At 48.1% G+C, this 23,654-nt stretch overlaps 2 protein-coding genes across 3 annotated transcripts; one reads left to right on the forward strand and one right to left on the reverse strand.

Annotated features, from left to right (window-relative positions):
• The first annotated feature begins 4,045 nt into the window (after positions 1 to 4,045).
• Positions 4,046 to 7,197, forward strand: LOC123165017 (zinc finger CCCH domain-containing protein 44). 2 transcript variants are annotated; one of them, XM_044582647.1, is made up of 3 exons: positions 4,046 to 4,295; positions 4,968 to 5,028; positions 6,091 to 7,197. In XM_044582647.1, exons 1-3 carry the CDS (start codon positions 4,226 to 4,228, stop codon positions 6,857 to 6,859), a joined length of 900 nt encoding a protein of 299 aa, XP_044438582.1. In that variant the 5' UTR covers positions 4,046 to 4,225; the 3' UTR covers positions 6,860 to 7,197. The 2 variants fall into 2 exon arrangements, with proteins under 2 accessions (XP_044438582.1, XP_044438581.1); XM_044582646.1 differs by having other exon boundaries at positions 4,047 to 4,295; positions 4,965 to 5,028.
• Positions 7,198 to 7,737: 540 nt separating this feature from the next.
• LOC123168924 (non-structural maintenance of chromosomes element 4 homolog A) lies at positions 7,738 to 11,317 on the reverse strand. Its single transcript, XM_044586788.1, has 7 exons — positions 11,050 to 11,317; positions 10,845 to 10,925; positions 10,269 to 10,509; positions 10,081 to 10,174; positions 8,901 to 9,111; positions 8,718 to 8,809; positions 7,738 to 8,374 (listed from the first exon to the last, which is right to left on the reverse strand). The coding sequence occupies exons 1-7, from the start codon at positions 11,189 to 11,191 to the stop codon at positions 7,880 to 7,882; spliced, it is 1,356 nt and encodes a 451-aa protein (XP_044442723.1). The 5' UTR covers positions 11,192 to 11,317; the 3' UTR covers positions 7,738 to 7,879.
• Positions 11,318 to 23,654: the final 12,337 nt, after the last annotated feature.

Here is a 23,654-nt window from a genome sequence, read left to right on the forward strand (position 1 = left end):
ATATTTCCTTCAGATATGAGGGGTGCCGATCGACCCAGGCGTTTGAGCCCTGTTTGAGGCGCCCGTCTGAGTATTCATGACCGGGCGGCTCGCCCGGCTGTTCGAGGCCGGTTTGGGGAGCCCAGCTGCAGATGCTCTAACTATCTAAAGTTTTACTGTCCTCTTATATTAGTTTACGGGGCCGCTCGCCTGGCCGTTTGAGGCCGGTTTGGAGACGTATGCTTCTCTCCATCTCAAGTCTTTCCCCCTCGCGTCGCCTCCCTTGCGGGCGACTCGGGAGGGCTCCGCTGCCGCTCCTAGCCCCTCCAACGCCCTTCTCCCCCTCCGCCGCTGCCGATGGTTGGCGCCGGGCAAAGCCCGTGCGTGCGACGGCGGCGGCGGAGGGTCTCTCCGCACGTTCCCGGATCCGCGGCGGTGCGGGCTTCCTGATCCGTGGGATGCGGCCCTCCCGACGGTGTGGTGGATCCCGGAGGCGGCGGACTCATGGCGGTGCACGGGTGCCCAGATCCATGGGTATGGGACTCCCGACGGCGTGCGAGCTCCCGGCGGTGGCGGGATCGGTCGACGGAGGGCTTGGGCGATGGCGTCGGCCACGCGGTGCGGGATCTCGTCGCTCGCGGCGGATCTCACCACTCCGGCCTTCATTGAGGAACCTGGACCGGGGGCGGCGGCCCCGTTAGGCATGGCGACGGCGCCCTCAGCTGGCGACGTTCGCGGGGGTGGATGGACAGCGTCTGGACTGCATGGGCGGTGAGTCGCCGATGGATATCCCCCGCGCTGCAGGCTCTCTCCCGGTGCACTTGGTGGCTTGGGATCGCGGTCATCGGCCTCAGTGCATTCACGGGGGCTGGTAGAGGTGACATCGGACCGGAGGAAACTCTGGATGACTCGTTCATCCGGACGGTGGCGACGACCAGGGTCGTCGTCTCCTACTTGCAGGCGCCGTCGAGGTCCCTGCCCTCCACCCCGACCCCATGCCCGGGTGAAAACCCTAAATCTCCTTAGATTCGGCGGCGGCGACACTGCGTGTGTCGTACCCTTCTTGGAGGCGTCGCCTGGGGCGTTTGGGTGCTCGGTTTGAGGAACTGCAGGCGGAGGGGATGGGACCAGTGGCAGCAGGTGGTGTTTCGCGTCGGAGGAGCGGCGTGGCATCTAGCACTTCGACAACGACGGGTCTCAGCGGCATGGAGCAGCGGGATCTCGCCGGTGGGCGTGTGATGATGGACGAGCGCAGAATGGTGGCGTTGTCTGGCATCGTGGTGGCGTTGACGGCAGCTAGACCGGGCAAGGTAGATGTAGTAGTACATCACTGAATATGGATTGGTGGTAGGTGGCTGCGACGGCCTCATGCCCAGCAGACGTCCTGGTTGGGACATCAGGTCTTAGATGCTAGGTTTGGCTGCAAGGCTGTTTGGTATTAGACCCAGACTATCAGCATCCCTACATCAAATGGATATGAGTAGCGACAGATGTTGTCTAGAAGGTGGTTTTAGTCTTACTGTTGTATGACTTTGTAAAGTCTTGTGTGAATAATTAATAAAGTGGTTGCATGCATCGTCCAGATGCAGAGACCGGGTCCTCCTCCATTTCTAAAAAAAGTAGTTTCCAAAAATATTACCGTAAGATTAAAGTTTGGACGCCGATAAGTGCCACACGTGTGGGCGTTAGGGGGTTTGCCCACACATTTTGTGTGGTGTATAAGAGGAACAGCCCACACACCCACGTGTGGGCAAAAAAAGTAATGCCCACACACCTCTTTTTTCCCTCCTAATCCCTCTCACACGCGTGCGTGTGGGCAAAATAGATAACGCCCACACGCCCCGTACGTCAGGCCTCGTACCTCGTGGTCCCGCACGCCCCGCATACAGTCACCGCGCGTCCCGCGGTTGCCATGGTTCAGACCCTCGTCCATGTTTGCTTAACTGTAGTTGCCATGTCGCTGAACTTCGGTTGCCATGTCGGACAACTACAGTTGCCATGGTTGCTCAACTACAGTTGCCATGTATGGTCTGGTCTACTGCAGTTGCCATGATTTCAAAACTTAGGAGTTGCCACCCACTAAACACTAGGCAATTGTCATGTAGCACTACAAAAAGGCATGGCAAAAAAACATGTTCGGGTAAAAGAGAGAGTTGCCATGTGCTCACAAGCACGCTAGGGCAGTTGCCATGTAAAAAGAAAGAGTTGCCATCTTCTTACGTGCACGCTAGGGCAGTTGCCATGTACTATGCAAAAACACATGGCAACTCGGGTAAAAAGAGTTGCCATCTACTTACAAGCAAAGCTAGAGGCAGTTGCCATGTACCTGCAGAAACACATGGCAACTGCCAGCTTTGGGTGTGGGCTAGGAGACGAGCGTGTGGGCGAAGTGATAAACGCCCACACACCAGCCCCCTCTGCGTGCGTGAAACTGGTGTGTGGGCGAATTGCTAAACGCCCACACACCAGCCCCCCGTGTGGTGAAAAAAAGACGTGTGGGCGACCGGATGAATGCCCACACACCAGCTTAATCCTACGTGGCACACAAAAACTGCTAGAACGCGCCAAGATTCGTGCAGAATTGGTTGGACAAGGATTCATGCGTGTGGGCAAGTTGCCAGACGCCCACACGTATGGGCGTTAGACTTTTCGTAAAGTTCTTCTAGAGGCTAAGGAATGAGACAAAAGCTGGCTCCAGCTCCCATGCTACGAGCGCACCTGCAGCATTGGATCGTGGATCCAATGGTTAGCAAATTTTAGGGTACTCCGAGATAGGAAAGAAAAGAGACAAAAACTGGCTCCAGCTCCGATCTCCATCCAGAATCCTGCCCAAACTCCTCGATCCCTCTTTTTACCGAGTGAATTGCAAAAAATCACCACATTTTAAGTTATGTTCTGGAATTGCCACCACATTTCTTGGCCGCCCCAAAAATCTGCCGTTTTTCTTGCTAAAATTCTCAATAAACACTAATGACCGGTTTGAAGTGATTAATCTTATTTCTGACATGTGGGGCCCACTGTAAGTGCTCACGTGGCATTGTCAACATCGTTTGTTGACTTGTTAAGTTAGACGAAGGGCCCACCCGTCAGCACCCTTATCTCTTCCAAACCTTCTCTTTGGAGGCTTTCCATCAAACAACTTGGGTGCATCCAACGCTGTCGCCGCCCTCAAGCTCGCGCCGCTGCATGGCCGGCCAGCTACCGCCGCACCGAGGAGGGTGCTGTCCCCGAGCCGCATGGCCGCTGCCTCCATGTAGGCCGTCTCGCACCGCCTGGCAAGCCATTCCGAAGCTGCACGGCCGCCGCCTCCGTGCAAGTTGTCCCGAGCAGCCGCCCGACGGCAGGCAGGGCGGCCGCCGACAGCTTGCGCGCGACGACAACTGGTTGTCCTCGTCCGGAAGCTCGCGTGCGCTGCTCTGGCAGCCTGTCCGGCGCCGTCCCATGCATCGAGCTGCTCTGAACAACGGCATAGGGGTAGGAAGTGGCATGGCCTAGTGAGCAGCCGACCGCCTCGCCGCGCACCAGAGGAGGGCGGCAGAGCTCGCCGGGACAGGAAGGGGAGGGGCCGCGTCACGGGAGCCACCGAATCCAGCGTGGGGTGGTGTAGCCGTGTAGGGCGGGATGCGCGGCGGCGGTGGGAGGGAGAAGAGATGGAGGAAGGTGGATGGCTTGATAGGAGAGCAAGGAGGTGGGGCGGCGCTGGAAAAGGAGGTAGTGGGGCGGCGCCGTCCATGAGGTAGAGGATGCGGGGAGCCGCCGGCCATGCGCGAGAGAAGGTGGGGCGTGGTCGCGGGGCATTTTTTTCATAGTCAACGCAAACAGTGCTAACATGTGTGGCAGGTGGACTTGACCTACGGGCCCAACATGTCAGAAATCAGATTAATCACTTCAAACCGGTCATTAGTGTTTATTGAGAATTTTAGCAAGGAAAACGGTAGATTTTTTAGGCGGCCAAGAAATGTGGTGGCAATTCCAAAACATAATTTCAAATGTGATGGTTTTTTGCAATTCACTCCTTTACCAGAGCGCACCGTTAAAAACGCCACGTGCCTAACTAAACCTTTGCCCCAGCCAGCGCGCACCCCATCTTCTCCGGTTGTGAGGCCCCGTGCTGCCTCCTCCTCTCTGTCTGTTTCTACCGACGCCGCCCCAGCCCCCGCGAGAGAGAAACCCTAGCCTAGGGTTCCACGCGCCGCCGCCGCCGCCGCCGACGTCGACCCCGCCTCGCCCTTCCCCCGAGCTCGCCATGGACGCGGGCCGCAAGAGGGCCGTGCCGGAGGGCGCCAACGGCGGCGCCGCCGTCAAGCGCGCCAGAGGTGAGCAGCCTCGTCGTCGCATGGCCTGGTTTCTGGTTTCGTTGTCCCTGCTCCCGAGGGGCTCCCTTAGGGTTTTCGTTCCCGTCCCTCTGCCGGATCTGGGAAGCGCTAGTCCGCTAAGTTGCGTGGGTGGCGTCGTGGCGAGAAGCCGGGTTTTGGTTGGTGGATGCGATGGGGAAGATTGGGGTCTGTTAGGAGCTTGTAGCCAGCCTGAAATTTCCGCGGTCTGTATTGAAGGGGCTTCCGGTTGCTGCCGTAATAGATTCTTGCAGGGATTTGGTTTTTTTTTTTGTTTTTTTTTTTTGCTTCCAAAGATCTGGAGATGTGATTCGTTTGCTTTTTCCCGGGGGAGGGGGTCGGGGCAAATTATTAGCAGGATCTGGGCTATTATTCTGGTAGAGACGATCCTCTCTTAAATGTTCTGTTGTGTTAATTACAAGCCACGCTGACGTTGGCATCCAGTGCTCAAAGCAGAAATATAGCACGGATACTCCTAATTTAAATCGTTGGCATACATCTGCTTGGGGTACTGGAGTTAATTCCAGCATTGAATTTTTATTACAATATGCTCTGTGCTATTAAATTATTAGTATATGTTTTCTTACAAGTGCCAAGATTTTAGTAAAATCAACACGGTATTAACTGGTGGAAGTAATAAATTTGGTGTAGCAGAATCGGAGTCGGTTCAAACGGGTGTAGGAAGCAAATCGAAGCCATGCACCAAATTTTTCAGGTTATAATCCAACCTAAAATCCACTCCCACCTGGTAACATCTATCATTATTATTACGCAGTTTGCTGTTATTTTTCATTAAAATTCTGCTATGTTGCTAAAAATTGTTATTGATGCTAACGAATGGGTCAAGCAAGGTTCTACTACAGGTTCCTCATCTAATTCATGCTTAAGAATGAATATCCAGTGGAGTAAAATTAGTACAGCCGGTGTGTATATCGTTGTGAAAATTGGAAGAATGCAACAAGAATTATAAGGACATGTAACTTGCTTTCAGATGGAAAATCAGTCAGTAACACAATGGCACAGATTCACCTGCAGAAACCAAGATAAGAAGATTGAACATGTTAATGGGGAGCAATTGAGTGTTCATCGTGAAATTATTTCATCTAGATTGTTGATAATCCAGTATCAGTCATTGATGTTCCGACTATCTAGTTCCAATGCCATACCTACTTGCAAAGATATTTTTATTTTATATATTTATAATTTCCAGTTTATGATGTTAAGCTCTCTTTGGTTTTGTTATAATTTACAAAGTGTGTTCATTATGTAGAGGTAATCAGGTATCATGGAAGTAGAATAGCTCACAACAATATTGGAAGATAAAATTGAAAACACTTCTTATTGAGAAACTACAACATTACTCTAAAATGCACTCTGCTATTTTGATGTTCTATATATTTATGACATAAAAATTGACTGTAGTAAATATATGATGAAGCATCTGTGGTTGTCCACATAGTAGTGATAATGTGTGTACACATCAAACGTAGGATCTAAGTGTCGTCTGTACACTACACATCAGAAGTAGAATCTAAGTGTCGTCTGTACACTACACATCAAAAGTAGAATCTAAGTGTCCCCATAGTACTGATAATGTTTGGTTCTTTTCATTCACCAGATGCCTCTCATTAGTTAATAATAATGCTGTCATCTTGTTCAACTAAATAGATCATGATCTTTTTTCATCAGTATTGGCTGCATTATAAATCATCAGTCGTGTTAAGAGTTTAGATTGTTGTGTAAGTTCGCTTGCTTATGTGATACTCTCTGTGTGCAGCACTGCTGGTTGTCCCTTTGGTTCAAGTTGCCATTTTCTCCATAACTTCCCTGGAGGTCACCAGGCTGTTTCAAAGATGACCAACTTGGGTGGTCCAGCTGTTTCAGCTCCTCAAGGAAGAATGCCCATGGGACCTGGTGTTCCTGATGGGCCACCTACACCCAGCTTGAAGACTCGCTTGTGTAACAAGTTTAACACAGCAGAAGGTTGTAAATGGGGGAACAAGTGTCATTTTGCTCATGGAGAGAGGGAGCTCGGAAAGCCCATGCTGTTGAACAACTCAATGGCACCTCCAATGGGACCAAGACCCAATGGCCACTTCCAGCCCCCACCGATGCCTGGCCCAGACATGGTTCCTCCCTCAACCTTTGGCGCATCGGCCACAGCCAAGATCAGTGTTGATGCATCCCTTGCCGGCGCCATTATTGGGAAGGGTGGAGTCAACACAAAGCACATATCCAGAATGACTGGGGCCAAGCTGGCCATACGGGATAATGAGGCAGACCCCAACCATAAAAACATTGAGCTCGAGGGGTCGTTTGATCAGGTCAACCATGCCAGTGCAATGGTGAAAGAGCTGATTCTCCGCATTGGTGGCAACGCCCCTCCTCAAGCAAAGAACCCAGGGAGGGGGCCTGCGGGTGGTGGTGGGGGAAGCAACTTCAAGACCAAGCTGTGCGACAACTTCAACAAAGGCTCTTGCACATTTGGAGACAGATGCCACTTCGCCCATGGTGAGAGTGAACTGCGCAAGTCGGCTGCGGCTTGAGAGATGCTTTTTTTTTATGGCTTTTCATGATTAATAGTGATTAGCAAAGCCTGAGCTCCAAATCCGAGGCCATTCACCCATGGTCATGTTGAGTTGCATAAGCCTGTTGTTGATTGATTGGGAGATACTGTCATGGCTTCGGTGTGATCAGCTCGCTGTAACTGATAGATATCCGAGAATGGATTTGCTTTTGAGATTTATTATAGGCTTAGTGTATTGCCGTCTTTTTTCTCTCTCTGCTCCGCATCCAATTTTTGTACTGTTTCTAAGGCATTTTAATATGGCAAATTTAGCGATTCTATTTCTGGAGAGTTATAGAATCAAGCCGAACTTGAGTATCTTTCGTGTGATGTTCTTGGTCAGTCTGGGACCGAACATTATTGGTATTTAGAGTAAGCCGAAATTTTATTATCTTTCACCCCCTTCCTTTTTCCTTTAAATTTTGACAATGAACAGAGCTACTATTACATTCGGTTTGGATACAATAAGATTGTTGATCCGGAGCATCATCTAGCCACAGCGTCCAGTCACCATCCAATGTCGTTTAAGAAGACTTAATGGATGAATCAAAAGAATCGACAACCCTAACAGTTGCCTGGAACTGGATGCCTCCAACATTCTGTTCGCCTCACCCGAACGTGGTGCCACCAGAGAGCAAGTTGCTGAACCCAATTGGGTTCTTGCCATGGCGTAAATTGTTCCCTTTTGTCCAGACGAGTGATAATTGCGGCTTGCTCTAGTACAAGTATATCTTTCACTGGATGTTCTTGGTCAGTTTGGGATTAGTATGATCAAGCAGCTGAAAGCATAAAAGCTATATAACAAGCCAGGTAGCTCAAGATAACTGCTTAAAAATGCAGCAGTAAACCAACGCTGCAAACTCATAACACTGATCAACATTTCTCTAACTCAGACTACTTTACACAGCATCCAAATCATACATCTGGACTTGCCCACCCCTACAAAAGTCCTCCTCTCAAAAGCTAGAGCTAGGTCAGTCGGATAAAGCTAGAGCTAGAGCTAGGTCAGCCGGGTAAACTCTTTACCGACGCCAAAGGAACCCCAAGACGCATGTGCACGGTGGCCGCCGGCGGGTGGATGGCGATCAGATCGCTTGCGCTTGTACGTCTGGACCATCTCCTGCCTGTCCTTGGCCATCTCCATGTCCTCCCGCTTGACCACCGTGCGGATCGCCTCATCCTGCGTATTGTCCATGGCTGTCGTCTCGTCTTGCCGCGCTTGTGTGACCAGGCCCCGGTTCCTGCAGTGCTTCCTGATTGAAGTTGTGTGCGCGTGCATCTCAGGCTCGTTGTTTCCCCCGGACATGCCATGCGCAGGCGTCATGGGTTCCTCGTTGCCTCCAGGCGTGCCACGTGCCGGCACCTCCCCCTGGTTATTTACTCCAGGCGTGCTGCGAGAAGGCATCTCCGCCTGGGTATTTCCTCCAGACGTGCTGAGAGAAGGCGGCCTGTGCGCCATCAGTTCTTCCCCCTCCACGACGATCCCTTTCATGAGCTACGAGCAAATGTAAAACAGATTGATTAGATCGGAGTGTGTGGCAAGTACATGGGTTAGCAATGTAAATTGACATTCCCAGCAGGAATACGTTTGGTTTGTGTGATAATGGTGAAAACTGTATGATTATTGCACAGCTTCCATAAAAAATGATGAGCATTTAATTCACACCATGCTGCCACACATTTGTCTTACGTACTGGTCCCGTGTGTTTGATAAAACTTTAAGACTTGTAATAATAATGAAAAATGCAATATCTTACACAACCTCCCTAAAAGATGATATAAACAGTACATGCTCAGCATTTAATTGTGAAAATGGCATTCAGTGATGGAGATAGTACCTGCCAGTCTTTAAAATCATATCTGAAGACAAAATGGTTGTATTTCACTTCTCCTGAGGCAATTGCACCAGCTGCAGGTGCATTTCTTGGAGCTGTTCCAGTTGATAGAATATTATCAGATACACAACAGGATATACATGATAGGACACCAACAAAAGAGCAACAAAGCAACAAGGCCCTTACAGAGGATATGATGCCCATCGTCATTCACATTCATTTCCACTCTGCCGTCTTTAACTAGGAATGACAAGGCAAATATGTTCTCCACCGTTTGGGCAAAGGACGTTCTGTTCAAAACAAGGTTTTCGAGCCTTGCTTTTTTCTTCTTCCTCAGAACATTAAACAGAGCAGCCATGTTCCTGTCTGTATCAGTCGTTGTCTCTGGATCAGCAAGCTGCATAATAAGACAGATTAGGTCAACATGTTATTAGAAGTTGATCTTGCCAAAACTGATCATGAGATGACAGAATACAAAATGAAAATCACAAACTGATCTTGGGATAACAGAATACAAAATTAAACACAAACTCATCTTGCCAAACACCCATTTACAAATAATGAGCTAAATGAATTTGATAATTGGGCCAGCAAGCAGATTCAATTAGATGAGCCAAACATAGACTACTTGCACTTAGATACAGCTATAACAGAACCAAGAGATTATTCATGTGACCAGAGGCAAACTGCTTGCAACAACTGGTCTTGGTATAACAGAGTACAAAATGAAGATGGCCAAACATCCGTTTTACAAAATAATGAGCTAAACGAACTTGATAGTTAAAGGCAATTACTACTGATGGTAACATGTTAAAAAAAAAAGGCTCACTGTGTGAAATATAGCAGAATGCTGCTGTGACATAAGTTACAACCACCACCTCCATCACAAAAGATCAACAAGTGCAATGTAGAAGGTTTGTGATAGTTGGAACAGTAACCACACTGACTGCTAGGCAATGTAACATTTATATATTTACACTAAGATTAATTAGGTAATGAATAGCCAATGAAGTGTGAACCTGCCACTTGTCTTAACAAAATGAAAAAAGTAAGCATCATGCAATTACACTAAAATTGCATATTGCAATGGAAAGGAGAACAAAGCAATTAAGTTTAAGAAAACATGCCCAAATACCGCTCAATTATTCAATTCAACTATATACATCAATGTGGATATATAGGAGTTTACAATAGTATAAACCCCACCATAAATCATCAAAGAAGAGTATACTTCTACAGTAAATATGTCTAAGTGCAGCAATTTAGTCAATATCAACTGCAATAGAGTATAGGTTTCATGTTTCAAGCACCAAACAGAAAACATAGATGACCCTGTTTGTTATTAAAGCATCTAGATGATACACACCTGTTCAGGGCGATCGTTTCTACTCGGCCTTGCAGTCCTTTTTCTAATGGTATGTGTTCTCCGTGGCTTCACTTCTGTCGTCATGGGACCAAACCTGTCAGAATAGTAGCCATACATGGTTAGTCAGTTGAAATTTGGAAGGCAGACATCAATGGAAAAAATATCAGATAAATGATCCGATGCCTTACATGGTGCAGCATCCAGGCACAGCCATGAAGACATGAGACGCAGCAAGCCCAACAGCAGACCATCTCAACGAGGCACCCTCACCATCGGCATCTCCTTGTGTCCCAAACTTGTTGAGGAGTGCGGCAACTAAATGAGAAGGCGTGATTCCTAGTGCTGACTGGGACCTTACAGATGCTGCCAAACTGCTGGCAATGTCCAGCAATGCCTCTGCATCAGCTACCTGCTCCCTGGGCTTATGAACTGCAGCAGAGAGGCGCAACTGATCAGTTTTCATTTTGTAGTAAGTAGCATTAGCCGACAGCAAAAGTGCAACAGAGCAGTAAATATTCTGCATTATCAATTTATTGGATTCAAATGTCAAACATGCGTTCCCTAAGGCAAAAACTTGTCCATGTTTATCAGGGGAGCAAACACAGAGTAGCGGAGCAGCACAGATACAGCAACTAAATTGTAATCAGCAGACCCCGCAGGCGGCTAAAAAAGGCATGAAACTTCACATGACCACGCATTACGCCTCGTCCAAACTACTGAAGCAAAATTAAAAAAAAATGGCGAGCGTGAGCGGTCATCCATACCATGTACGTGCAGGCTCTCCACCTGCGAAATGACGGACTGGAACTTGACGGAGTCCGCACTCGCCATTTCATCCTTCTCGTCTGCAGGAAGCACAGCACATTAAACCACGGGCTAAACTGTAAAACGGCACAGAAAAACTCCCCAAAACAGCAAGGCGAAAGCGTCGCCACCGCCGGCGCGGGCTCGCAGGGTGGCCCCCCGTACCGTTGATCTGGCTCTTGACGGCGAGGTACCGCGACCGCAGCAGCCGGCTGTCCTCGAGCCCCTGGGACCCAGCCGCCGCCGCCGGGGTCACCGACTCCGGCTCCTCGCCCCGGCGGCCCTCCTCCGCGAACCCCTCCGCCATCGCCGCGGTCGAAAAAACCCTAGCCCCTCGAGAGGAACCCTACCCACCCTGGTGCTTCGAACCGAGAGGGGAAGAAGGGGAGCAGCGGCGGTGGAAGGAGTTTTGAGGATTTCGGAAGTGGTGTTGTGGGTACCAGGGAAGGAACCGGAGAAGGAGGAGAGGTCGGGTATTTGAAGCCGAACCGGCGCCGCGACGCTCGCCGCCGGACGCACGCGAGGAACCGCCACACGTGTGACTGCACGTGGGTCACGTATCCTGGCGGGCCCGCGCATCAGTGGCTGGGTGGGGTTCGGCGCGAGGGTGGAGTCCCGTCCGGATTCGGGGGAGGGGGTATCCCGGGCGTGGGGGTGAATCCCGTGCGGTGAAAATTTGAGTCGCGCGGCGGGGGCGGGTCCAGGTGAGCCAGAGTCGCACGGGGGCGCCGTGGGCCAGGGTGTCAGTGAGACTGCCGTTCGTGGACATGGTCTATGGGGCGGGTTGAGGTCGTTGGTCGAGAGGACGGGCATGGGGTTCCCGCCCGCTCGCGCGCCGGGGTTCTGGGCTTTTCACCGTGTTTTACCGCCGCGGCTCGGCGCTCGCGGTAAATCTTTTTGAAACAGCCGAAATTTTCGCCCCGCCATCGCTAGCGGTTCGGCTGCGACACACTTGCCTCGAGGCCTTGATGGTGCACGCCGGATTTGGAGGGGTGAAGCAATAAAAAGGATTTGCATTTGTGGGGAAAGAGCGCCGAATGTGAAAGCTCTTTTTTTTGCGGGGTAAAAAATGTGAAAGCTCTTTGAACCAATGCTTTGTTCAGTGAGGCTTCTGGGTCAGCAACACCAAGCCGGACGACCTTGGCTGTGCCTCGGTGACTTTAATGAAATATTGGTTTGTTATGAAAAGGTGGGGGGTGTTGCACGCTCGCAGTCTTGCATGGACAGATTCAGAGAGGCGTTGGTTTGTTGTGATCTCTATGATGTCGGTTATGTGGGAGATAAATTTACGTGGAGGAATCATAGTAAGGATCTGAATTCTTATATTTGCGAGAGGTTGGACCATGCAGCAGCAAACACAGAATGGTGTGAAACTTTCCCGGAGTTCTCTGTAGTTAATGGCAACCCACGTCACTCCGATCATCGCCCAGTTATTGTATGCACAGAAGGACAAAAGAGAAGTGGCAGAAGGGGGGACCACGGGTTCCGGTTTGAAGCCTGGTGGTTGCAAGAGGCTGGATGCAGCGAAGAGATACAAGGAGCATGGGAGGAAGGCTGGATGAAGGGTGATGGAGGGGTGGCAGGGGTTATGGGTACTGTGGCGGGCCGTATGATGAAGTGGCAAAAGGAGGTGGTAGGGGAATTGGAGGGACGACTGAAGAAGGCAAGGGCGGATCTAGAGAGGTGTATGAGAGAGCCTGTCTCCGAGCAGAAGGTTAGAGAAGAGGCTGAGCTGAGGTGTGTGTGGTAAGGGACTTGGAGGACAAGAAGAACACTAAAGTAAAACAGCGTACCCATATCACATGGTTGAAAGATGGCAACAAAAGCACCCGTTATTTCATGGCATATGCCTCGGCGAGAAAGAAGTCGAATAGGGTGAAGGAGTTAGTGAAGGAGAGTGGTGAAGTAGTGAAGGAGGGGGAGGATTTGACTAACTACGTGTGCTCGTTTTTCCAGGATCTATTTACAACGCACTTCTCGGGTGATCGCATGCAAGAACTTATCAGTCGAGTGAAACCGCGCGTTACCAGCAACATGCATGCCATGCTCGATTTGGAGTTCACTCGAGAGGAGGTGAAAGCAGCTCAAGATCACATCGGAGATCCTAAGGCTCCAGGGCCGGACGGAATGCCGTCCGTTGTGTATAAAAAAACATTTGCACTTTATGGGCGATCACATTGTGGAGGAGGTGCTTGCTGTCCTCAATGGCGATGACATCCCCGACGGGTGGAATGACACCGTGGTTGTGCTAATCCCGAAGACCAAGAGCCCTAAAAGGATCAAAGACTTGCGGCCGATCTCGCTCTGCAATGTCCTGTACAAGTTAGTGTCCAAGGTAATTGCCAACCAGCTCAAGCTCATCATGCCGGAGATAATATCGGAGAACCAAAGTGCATTCGTCCCAGGCCGACTGATAACTGACAATGTGCTCATTGCCTATGAACTGTCCCACTTCTTGCCAAACAAAAAGAAGGGGAGGATAGCTATGATGCGGTTAAAGCGGATATGAGCAAGGCCTATGATCGAGTCAAGTGGAATGTTCTGCGGGAGATGCTTCTGAAGTTGGGGTTCAGCCACCGTTGGGTAGAACTAATCATGAAGTGTGTCACAACTGTGCGTTATCAGATTAAGGTGAATGGAGAATTAACTAAACAGTTCAGCCCCTCCAGAGGTCTGCGTCAGGGCGACCCGGTGTCGCTGTATCTCTTCGTCATATGCGCAGAAGGACTGTCGGCCCTGCTCCATGCTGCAGAACAAGATAACAGAATTAGTGGTGTGAAAATTTGCCGAACAGCACCTGCGGTATCCCACCTGCTCTTTGCGGATGACTCGGTCCTACTGCTGAAATCGAATGTGGAGGAGGCCACCTGCTTAAGAGAGGTGCTAGATATTTATGAGGAGTGTTCAAGACAGTGCATCAATGTGGAAAAATCAGCAGTGAGGTTTAGCCCTAATACCCCTACGGCAGAACGGACCACGGTCAAGAATGCGTTAAGGATTCAGAAGGAAGACTGGAACGAGAAGTACTTGGGGCTCCCCGTGCATGTGGGACGGTCCAGACGGAGAGCATTTGCTTATGTAAAAGGAGCCATCGCAGACAAGGTGTACGGGTGGAAGGAGAAGCTCACCGCCAAGACAGGGAAGGAAGCCCTTATTACTGCAGTCGCACAAGCCATCCCCACGTTCGCGATGTCATGCTTTGATCTAACAAAGGGCTTCTGCCATGAGATTAGCTCGATGATCGGTAACTACTGGTGGAGTTAGCAGGATAAGGAGATTATGGTGCACTGGATAGCATGGGAAAAGCTTGCTATGCCAAAAGCGCAAGGAGGCCTTGGGTTCAGGGATATGCATAGTTTCAACATGGCGATGTTGTCTCGGCAGGCATGGAGGCTTATACAACAGCATGACACACTATGCGGCTGACTCCTAAAAGCAAGGTATCTCCCCAATACCCATGTTCTAGTTGCTGAGCCGAAGGACGGCATTTTCATACGCCTGGAGAAGCATGCTGCGAGGGCTTGGTCTTGTCCGTGAAGGATATATATGGCGTATAGGAGACGGCGTGGACGTTAAAATCTGGTCTGATCCCTGGATCCCCCGTCCCTGGTCCAGAACCGTCACCACACCAAGGGGAAATAATCTGTTGGAGAGGGTTAGCGACCTAATCAATTCAGCCACTGGACAGTGGGATGTGCAGCTTGTACGGGACACGTTTTGGGCGGATGATGCACGTCTTATACTCCAGATACCGCTGCGAGAGGGTGTGCAAGACTTCATTGCCTGGCAGTTTGACAGCAAAGGGGCTCATTCAGTCAAGAGTGCTTACAAACTCTATGAGGAGTTAAAAAGGAAGAAGAAGAATGGAGGGCAAGGGATGAGCACTCATGCACCGGGGAATCTGGATACCTGCAAGGACGATTCGTGGAAGAGGACCTGGAAGCTACCATGTCCGAACAATGTGCAAATGTTTACATGGAGAGTGAAGCATGAGTCATTAGCACTCCTGACTAACATGCAGAAGCGCAGGCTGAAGGTGGATAGCACGCGCTGCTTCTTTTGTGGACGGGCTGATGAAGATGGAGCTCATATCTTCATTAAGTGTAAGGCAGTCAAGGAGGGGTGGAGGGAACTGGCGCTCGAGAGTGAAAGAATTGAGCTTGAACAGATTCCGTCCGTGCATGCTATGCTGGACTTTCTGTGGGACTAGATGAGAAGAAACGCATGCACATTCTAACCTACTGGTGGCATTGGTGGAGTGTGCGCAACAAGCTGAGGAAAGGGGAGCTCGTAGCGCTGGCAGCAGAGATAGCGAGGCGAACACGCAGTGCTGTCATGGAATATATGCAAGTATATATCAACCCACCAAAGAAAGCTTGTCTGACAAATGGACTGCCCCGTCTGATGAGATGCTGAAAATCAACGCGGATGGATCATTTGCTCCGGGAGAAGGACATGCGGGGTGGGGCGTTGTGGCGAGAGACTCGGCGGGGAATATTGTGGCAGCCAGGGCTGGACGACAAGATCATATACAGGATGCCTTTGCGGCGGAGGTATCTGCCTTGTCAAATGTCGTGGCCCTTGCGGCCGACCCGGGGTGCCTGAGAGTCATCTTCGAGACGGACTCACAACTGTTAGTTGAAGCCATGGACTTCAGGAAACCAGACTCGTCAGCATATGCGGCCGTCATTGCAGATACAAAGTTTCAATTAAAAATGTGGTTCTCTAAGCATATAATTTCTATTTGCCGCCGTAGTGCTAATGTCGTAGCGCATGAATTAGCCAATATTGGCCGTTTGTACCCAGTAGAACATGTTATGCACTGGGAGTCTGATGTACCAGCCCATGTGGCTGCTTGTGCCTCGAGCAAAATGCCCGAGCACTGTTAAGTTATAAAGCTTTGCTTTGATCTTAAAAAAAATGCTTTGTTCAGTCGACACGGTGAAGTTTTTCTTTTAGGATCACACGGTGAAGTTAGGTTCAAAGATATCAGTGTTATATATTGCTCCCAACGTATGGCCGCTCGACATTCCAGGTAATTTGTAAATGTTACCTAGAATAATGTTGCTCGCTGAGTAATTAAGATCATGTAACGCACGCACGCGCCTCGTCTCCCTCCCTCTGTGTCGGTTTCACTCTCTCCCCCGGCCTCATGCGGTGCCCCTTGTCTTCCTCCGTGATACTTTTTGCGGTTGAGTAGAGTGGCTAGAAGCCATGGCATGAGGGGGGTGTTCACATGTCCATCGGTCATTCAGTTGCCACGAGGGTGAGGGTTTAAATCACGCAAACATTTTTTGGTTACGACAAAGTAGCCATGCACATACTTACTGATTACGACAAATTAACCATGCACACACTTTTTGGTTACGACAAATTGGCCCAACAACCTTACTAGCATTTAAACGGTGGACGTAAATAGGTGGTATCCTTTTTCATATATTGGTATGGTTTAGGATGTGTCCATGCATTAATGATTACCGGTAGCGGAGCTTACACCTAAAAGTTGAATGGGTCAGACTTTAAGAAATTGCTCTCGCCATCATTCAACGACCCATGGGCCATCTATACCGTGAGGAGATTGCTCTAGAGTTGGGTGGGCCGTGTCACTTTTTGCCCCGCACATAGCTCCGCCCACTCATGATCACCATCTTAACCTAAAAAAGATCGTCATCTTTGTTGGCCACTAGTGAAGTTTGAGCCATTCTTAATTTTTAAATGTTACCTAAAATATGGTTGTACGCCGAGTAATTAAGATCTTGTAACGCACGCGCCTCGACTCCCTCCTCCGTGTTGGTTTCTCTCTCCCCCGGCCTCACGTAGTGCCCCTGGTCTTCCTCCGTGATACCTTTCGTGGTTGAGGAGAGTGGCTACAAGCCAAGGCATGAGGGAGGCGTTCACGTGTCCATTGGTCATTCAGTTGCCACGGGAGTGAGGGTTTAACTCACGCAAGGTTACGACAAATTAGTCATGCACACACTTACTGATTACGATAAATTAATCATGCACACACTTTTTGGCTACGACAAATTGGCCCACCAACCTTATAGATGTGAACGGTGGAAGTAAAAGGCGGTTTCCTTTTCATATATTGGTATGGTTTAGGATGATGAGGACATCACTAACAAAGTTACACCCACAGCCCCTACTGATACATATACATGACCAATTACTAGAGCTCGCGCACGCCAATTAAATTACCAGGTACTTTTGTTTCTTGGTAATGATTCTAATGTTCATGAGAATATGATGCTGCCTAAATTGGATACATTTGTCTTGCTTACAGATGAAGGGCCTAACTTGGACAAGAAGGATGATCACTGGAGCAAGATCAAGCATGGAGATGATGGCATGCGCAAGGGGAACAAGAACATAGTTACAAGTGATGATTTCAGGACTTTGAAGCCACCATAATGAGTGCGTGAAGCCTTGGACGAAATATACAAGATGCCACTTCATAAATTTCGTCCAGAGGCTAGGCCCATGTAATTTCGAAATACTTGAGTATAGGCTGTTTTTAGAGTCTGTATGTGTGGGGAAACAAGAGTTAGGGTTGGTTTCAGACCCCTCCTCCAAGGGCCACGAAATTCCCCCCTCTTCCTCCATATATACAGCCCTTAGGGCGTCGTTTAGACTTTGGGTTTTGTTTAGATTAAAGTTCGCCATAGCTGCAACTTCGCGTACTTCGTTTGTGTTCAACGACCAGACAAAGGCGTCACAGAACCCCACCTTGATCAATAAAGCTTTCCTCTTATATTCGCAATATCCAGATTGCAATCTTAGTTTCTTGCTTGTTCTTCGTTTGCCTGCAGGAAACAGACCTTCATGGTTAGGTTGATCATGCTCCGGCGTGGTCAATAACCTCTCGGAGTTGGTTTAGCGATTGCTAAGGCGTGACGTCCACGCACGTTCGTAGTCGGATCGTCAAAGTCGACTTCCTCCAAAATGATAGCCACCATCTCATCGAAAGACGGAACACCTTTGCCTCTATCATAGGATATGTCCATGAATTAATTATCACTGGTGGCGGAGCTTATACCAAAAGGTTGAGTGGGTCAGACTATAAGAAATTGCTCTCGCCATCATTAAACAGCCCATGGGTCATCTATAACGTGAGGAGATTGCTCTAGAGCTGGGTGGGTTGTGTCACTTGTTGCCCCGCACGTAGCTCCGCCCACTCATGATCACCATCTCACCTTAAAAAAGATCATCATCTTTGTTGTCCACTAGTGAAGTTAGAGCCATTCTTAATTTGTAAATGTTACCTAAAATATGGTTGTTCGCCGAATAATTAAGATCTTGTAAGGCACGTGCCTCGACTCCCTCCTCCGTGTCGGTTTCTCCTTCCCCCGGCCTCACGAGGTGCCCCTAGTCTTCCTCCGTGATACTTTTCGTGGTTGAGGAGAGTGGCTGCAAGCCAAGGCATGAGGGGGGCGTTCACGTGTCCATTGGTCATTCAGTTGCCACGAGAGTGAGGGTTTAACTCACGCAAACACTTATTGGTTACGACAAATTAGTCACGCACACAGTTATCGATTACAACAAATTAATCATGCATGCACTTTTTGATAGAGGCAAAGGTGTCCTAATGTTTCGATGAGATGGTGGCTATCATTTTCTGTGGGAGTCGACCTTGACGATCCGACTACGAACGTGCAAGACGTCGCGCCTTAGCAATCGCTAAACCAACTTCCGAGGGTTATTGACCACGCCGGAGCACGAGCAACCTGACCACGAGGGCCTGTTTCCTGCGAGCAAACGATGAACAAGCAAGAAACTAAGATTGCAATCTGGATATTGCGAATATAAGAGGAAAGCTTTATTAATGAAGGTGGGGTTCTGTGACATCTTGGTCTGGTCGTTGAACACAAACGAAGTACACGAAGTTGCAACTATGGCGAACTTTTGATCTAAACAAAACCCAAAGTCTAAACGATGCCCTAGGGGCTGTATATATGGAGGAAGAGGGGGGGATTTCGTGGCCCTTGGAGGAGGGGTCCGAAACCCACCCTAACTCTTGTTTCCCCACACATACGGACTCTAAAAACAGCCTATATTGAAGTATTTCGAAATTACATGGGCCTGGCCCAAAAGTAAGGTGACGCAGCACCTAGAATAGCCTCTGGACGAAAATTATGAAGTGGCATCTTGTATATTTCGTCCAAGGCTTCATGCACTCATTATGGTGGCTTCAAAGTCCTGAAATCATCACTTGAAACTCTGTTCTTGTCTCCCTTGCGCATGCCATCAACTCCATGCTTGTTCTTGCTCCAATGTTCATCCTTCTCCAAGCTAGGCCCTTCATTTGTAAGCAAAACAAATGTATCCAATTTAGGCAGCATCATATTCTCATGAACATTAGAATCATTACCAAGAAACGAAAGTACCTGGTAATTTAATTGGCGTGCGCGAGCTCTAGTAATCGGTCCAGTATGTATAGTAGCAGGGGTTGTGGGTGTAACAATGGTATTGATGTCCTCATCATCCTCCCCTTCTTGAAATGAAGTCGTCCTCGACGGAAGCTCATCTTCCTCACCCAAATAAGGCTTCAAATCTGCAATGTTAAAAGTGGGACTAACCGCAAAATCTGTAGGCAGCTCAAGTTTATATGCATTATCATTTATTTTCTCTAACACCTTAAAAGGACCATCAGCACGTGGCGTTAGCTTTGATTTGCGCAAATTAGGAAACCTATCCTTACGCAAATGTAACCAAACAAGATCTCCAGGTGCAAAGACAACATGTTTTCTACCCTTATCTCCAGCAAGTTTATATCTAGCATTCATACGCTCAATGTTTTCCTTAGTTAACTCATGCATTTTTAAGATCAATTCAGCATGTTGTTTAGCATCAAAATTAACCTTCTCCGAAGATGGAAGAGGCAACAAATCAATGGGTGCACGAGGTAGGAAACCATACACAATTTCAAAAGGGCACATCTTAGTAGTAGAATGCAACGAACGATTATAAGCAAATTCAATATGAGGCAAGCATTCTTCCCACATTTTCTTATTATTCTTCAAAACATCCCTAAGCATAGTAGACAATGTTCTATTGACTACTTCAGTTTGACCATCAGTTTGGGGGTGACAAGTAGTACTCAAAAGCAGTTTAGTCCCAAACTTAGCCCATAAACATCTCCAAAAGTGGCTAAGAAATTTAGTATCACGATCTGAAACAATAGTATTTGGCACACCATGCAAGCGAATAATTTCACGAAAGAACAAATCAGCAACATTAACAGCATCATCGCTTTTATGACATGGTATAAAGTGTGCCATTTTCGAGAACCTATCCACGACAACAAATATGCTATCCCTCCCCTTCTTTGTTTGAGGTAAACCTAAAACAAAGTCCATAGATATATCCTCCCAAGGAACACTAGGTACAGGCAAAGGCATACATAAACCATAAGGATTGAGTCGTGACTTAGCTTTTTGACATGTAGTGCAGCAAGCAACAAAACGCTCAACATCCCTTCTCATCTTTGTCCAAAATAAATGTGTAGCAAGTATATCCTCCGTCTTCTTCACGCCAAAGGGCCCCATTAGTCCTCCTCCATGCGCCTCCTGCAACAACAAAAGATGAACGGAGCTAGCTGGAATGCATAGCTTGTTAGCACGAAACACAAATCCATCGTTAACGACGAACTTGTTCCATGTTCTACCTTCTTTACAATTCTGCAATACATCTTTAAATTCAGCATCATGCACATATTGATCTTTGATGGTCTCCAAACCAAATATTTTAAAGTCAAGTTGTGAAAGCATAGTATAACGATGAGACAATGCATCAACAATAACATTTTCTTTACCCTTCTTGTGTTTAATGACATAAGGGAAAGTCTCAATGAATTCAACCCATTTAGCATGTTTACGGTTCAGTTTTGCTTGACTTTTAATGTGTTTCAAAGATTCATGATCAAAATGTATAGCAAATTCTTTGGGCCATAAATAATGTTGCCATGTTTCTAAGGTCCAAACAAGAGCATATAATTCTTTATCATAAGTAGAATAGTTCAGACTATGCCCACTCAATTTTTCAGAAAAGTATGCAACAGGTTTGCCATCTTGTAATAACACACCTCCTAATCCAATTCCACTAGCATCACATTCAAGCTCAAAAGTCTTATTAAAATCAAGAAGTTGGAGTAAAGGAGCATGTGTCAACTTATCTTTCAATATCGTGAAGGCTTCTTCCTGTGCGGTACCCAAAACAAAAGGCACATCCTTCTTTGTAAGCTCATTGAGAGGTGCAGCAATGGTGCTAAAATCTCTCACAAAATGCCTATAGAAACGAGCGAGTCCAATAAAACTCCTCACTTGTGTGACCGTTTTGGGCTGCGGCCAACTCTCAATAGCTTCAATCTTGGCTTTATCAACTTCAATTCCCTGTGGAGTAACAACATAGCCAAGAAAATATACTCGGTCGGTGCAAAAGGTGCACTTCCCAAGGTTACCAAACAAACGTGCATCACGTAGAGCAATAAAAACAACACGTAAATGTTCCAAATGTTCTTCCAAAGATTTGCTATAAATCAGTATATCATCAAAATAGACTACCACAAATCGTCCAATGAAAGCACGTAAAACTTCGTTCATTAGTCTCATGAAAGTACTAGGTGCATTAGTTAACCCAAAAGGCATGACTAACCACTCATATAAACCAAATTTAGTTTTAAATGCTGTTTTCCATTCATCTCCCAATTTCATACGAATTTGATGGTATCCACTACGCAAATCAACTTTGGAGAATATTGTAGAGCCACTCATTCATCAAGCATATCATCTAGCCTAGGAATAGGATGACGATAACGAATAGTAATATTATTAATGCCTCTACAATCAACACACATACGCGACGTACCATCCTTTTTAGGCACTAGTATAATAGGAACAGCACAAGGACTAAGAGATTCGCGTATATAACCTTTGTCGAGCAGCTCCTGTACTTGACGCATAATCTCCTTCGTCTCCTCTAGATTGGTACGGTATGGTGCACGGTTGGGTAGCGATGCACCGGAAATTAAGTCAATTTGATGTTCAATCCCTCGAATAGGTGGTAATCCCGGTGGCACATCTTGTGGGAAGAAGTCAGCGAACTCCTGCAAAATGTTAGTGACAGCAGGGGGCAAAGAGGAAGGCACGTCCTCGAATGAAAATAATGCCTCTTTGCACACAAAAGCATAGCAAACAGATTTGCTAAAATCTAGCTCATCAATATCAGATTTGGTGGCAAGTAAACACGCACTTTTCAATTTAATTTCAGAAGCAACACCAGATGGTTTATTATTAGGCTTCATTTGCTGCTCAAATTCTTTTGCCACAATCTGATTTTCACTCTTATTTTTCTCCCGTTTTGCTTTGTGAGCTCTATTAATATCATCTTTCAAAATGGAATCAGGAGTCATAGGAAGCAAAGTAATATTTTTATCCTTATGAACAAGAGTATACTGATTGTTTCTACCATGGTGTACAATTTTTTTATCAAATTGCCATGGTCTACCAAGTAATAAGGAACATGCTTGCATAGGTACCACATCACAATCAACATATGTAGAGATACTAAAATGCACACGAACAGTACGTGTTACCTTAACCTTGTCGCTGTTGTTGAACCATTGGATGTAGTAGGGATGTGGATCTGGTCTTGTGGTGAGAGATAGCTTCTCCACCATCTCCATGCTAGCCAAGTTGTTGCAGCTCCCTCCATCTATGATGACGCGAATAGAACGTTCCTTCACAACTCCCTTTGTATGGAACAAATTATGCATCTGATTTTGCTCAGCTTGTGTAACCCGCACACTCAAAACACGTTGAGCAACTAAACATTCGTACCTATCAGCATCTTCAGCAGCCATGTATTGCGTCTCATGATCAGAATCATCTCCACCGTGTTCTTCATGTGTAATAAGAGCCAAAGCCTCCTCATCATAGTCACTAGCGGACTCATACCTGTAGGGGAACGTAGTAATTTCAAAAAAATTCCTACGCACACGCAAGATCATGGTGATGCATAGCAACAAGAGCGGAGAGTGTTGTCCACGTACCCTCGTAGACCGAAAGCGGAAGCGTTAGCACAACACGGTTGATGTAGTCGTACGTCTTCACGATCCGACCGATCAAGTACCGAACGCACGGTACCTCCGAGTTCAGCACACGTTCAGCCCGATGACGTCCCTCGAACTCCGATCCAGCCGAGTGTTGAGGGAGAGTTTCGTCAGCACGACAGCGTGGTGACGATGGTGATGTTCTACCGACGCAGGGCTTCGCCTAAGCACCGCTACGATATTATCAAGGTGGACTATGGGGGAGGGGGCACCGCACACGGCTAAAAGATCAATTGATCAATTGTTGTGTCTCTGGGGTGCCCCCCTACCCCCGTATATAAAGGAGCAAGGGGGGAGAGGCGGCCGGCCAGGAGGAGGCGCGCCAGGAGGAGTCCTACTCCCACCGGGAGTAGGACTCCCTCCCTTCCTTGTTGGATTAGGAGAAGGGGGGAAGGAGGAGGAGGAGAAGAAGGAAAGGGGGGCGCCGCCCCCCTCCTTGTCCAATTCGGACTAGAGGGGGAGGGGGGCGCGACCTGCCCTGGTCACCCCTCCTCTTCTCCACTAAGGCCCATGTAAGCCCATTAAACCCCCGGGGGGTTCCGGTAACCCCCCCGGTACTCCGGTATATATCCGATAACCCCCGGAACCATTCCGGTGTCCGAATATAGTCGTCCAATATATCAATCTTCATGTCTCGACCATTTCGAGACTCCTCGTCATGTCT

Source organism: Triticum aestivum, chromosome 7D (genome assembly GCF_018294505.1).
Source record: "Triticum aestivum cultivar Chinese Spring chromosome 7D, IWGSC CS RefSeq v2.1, whole genome shotgun sequence".
In the NCBI taxonomy this organism is placed as follows: Eukaryota; Viridiplantae; Streptophyta; class Magnoliopsida; order Poales; family Poaceae; genus Triticum; species Triticum aestivum.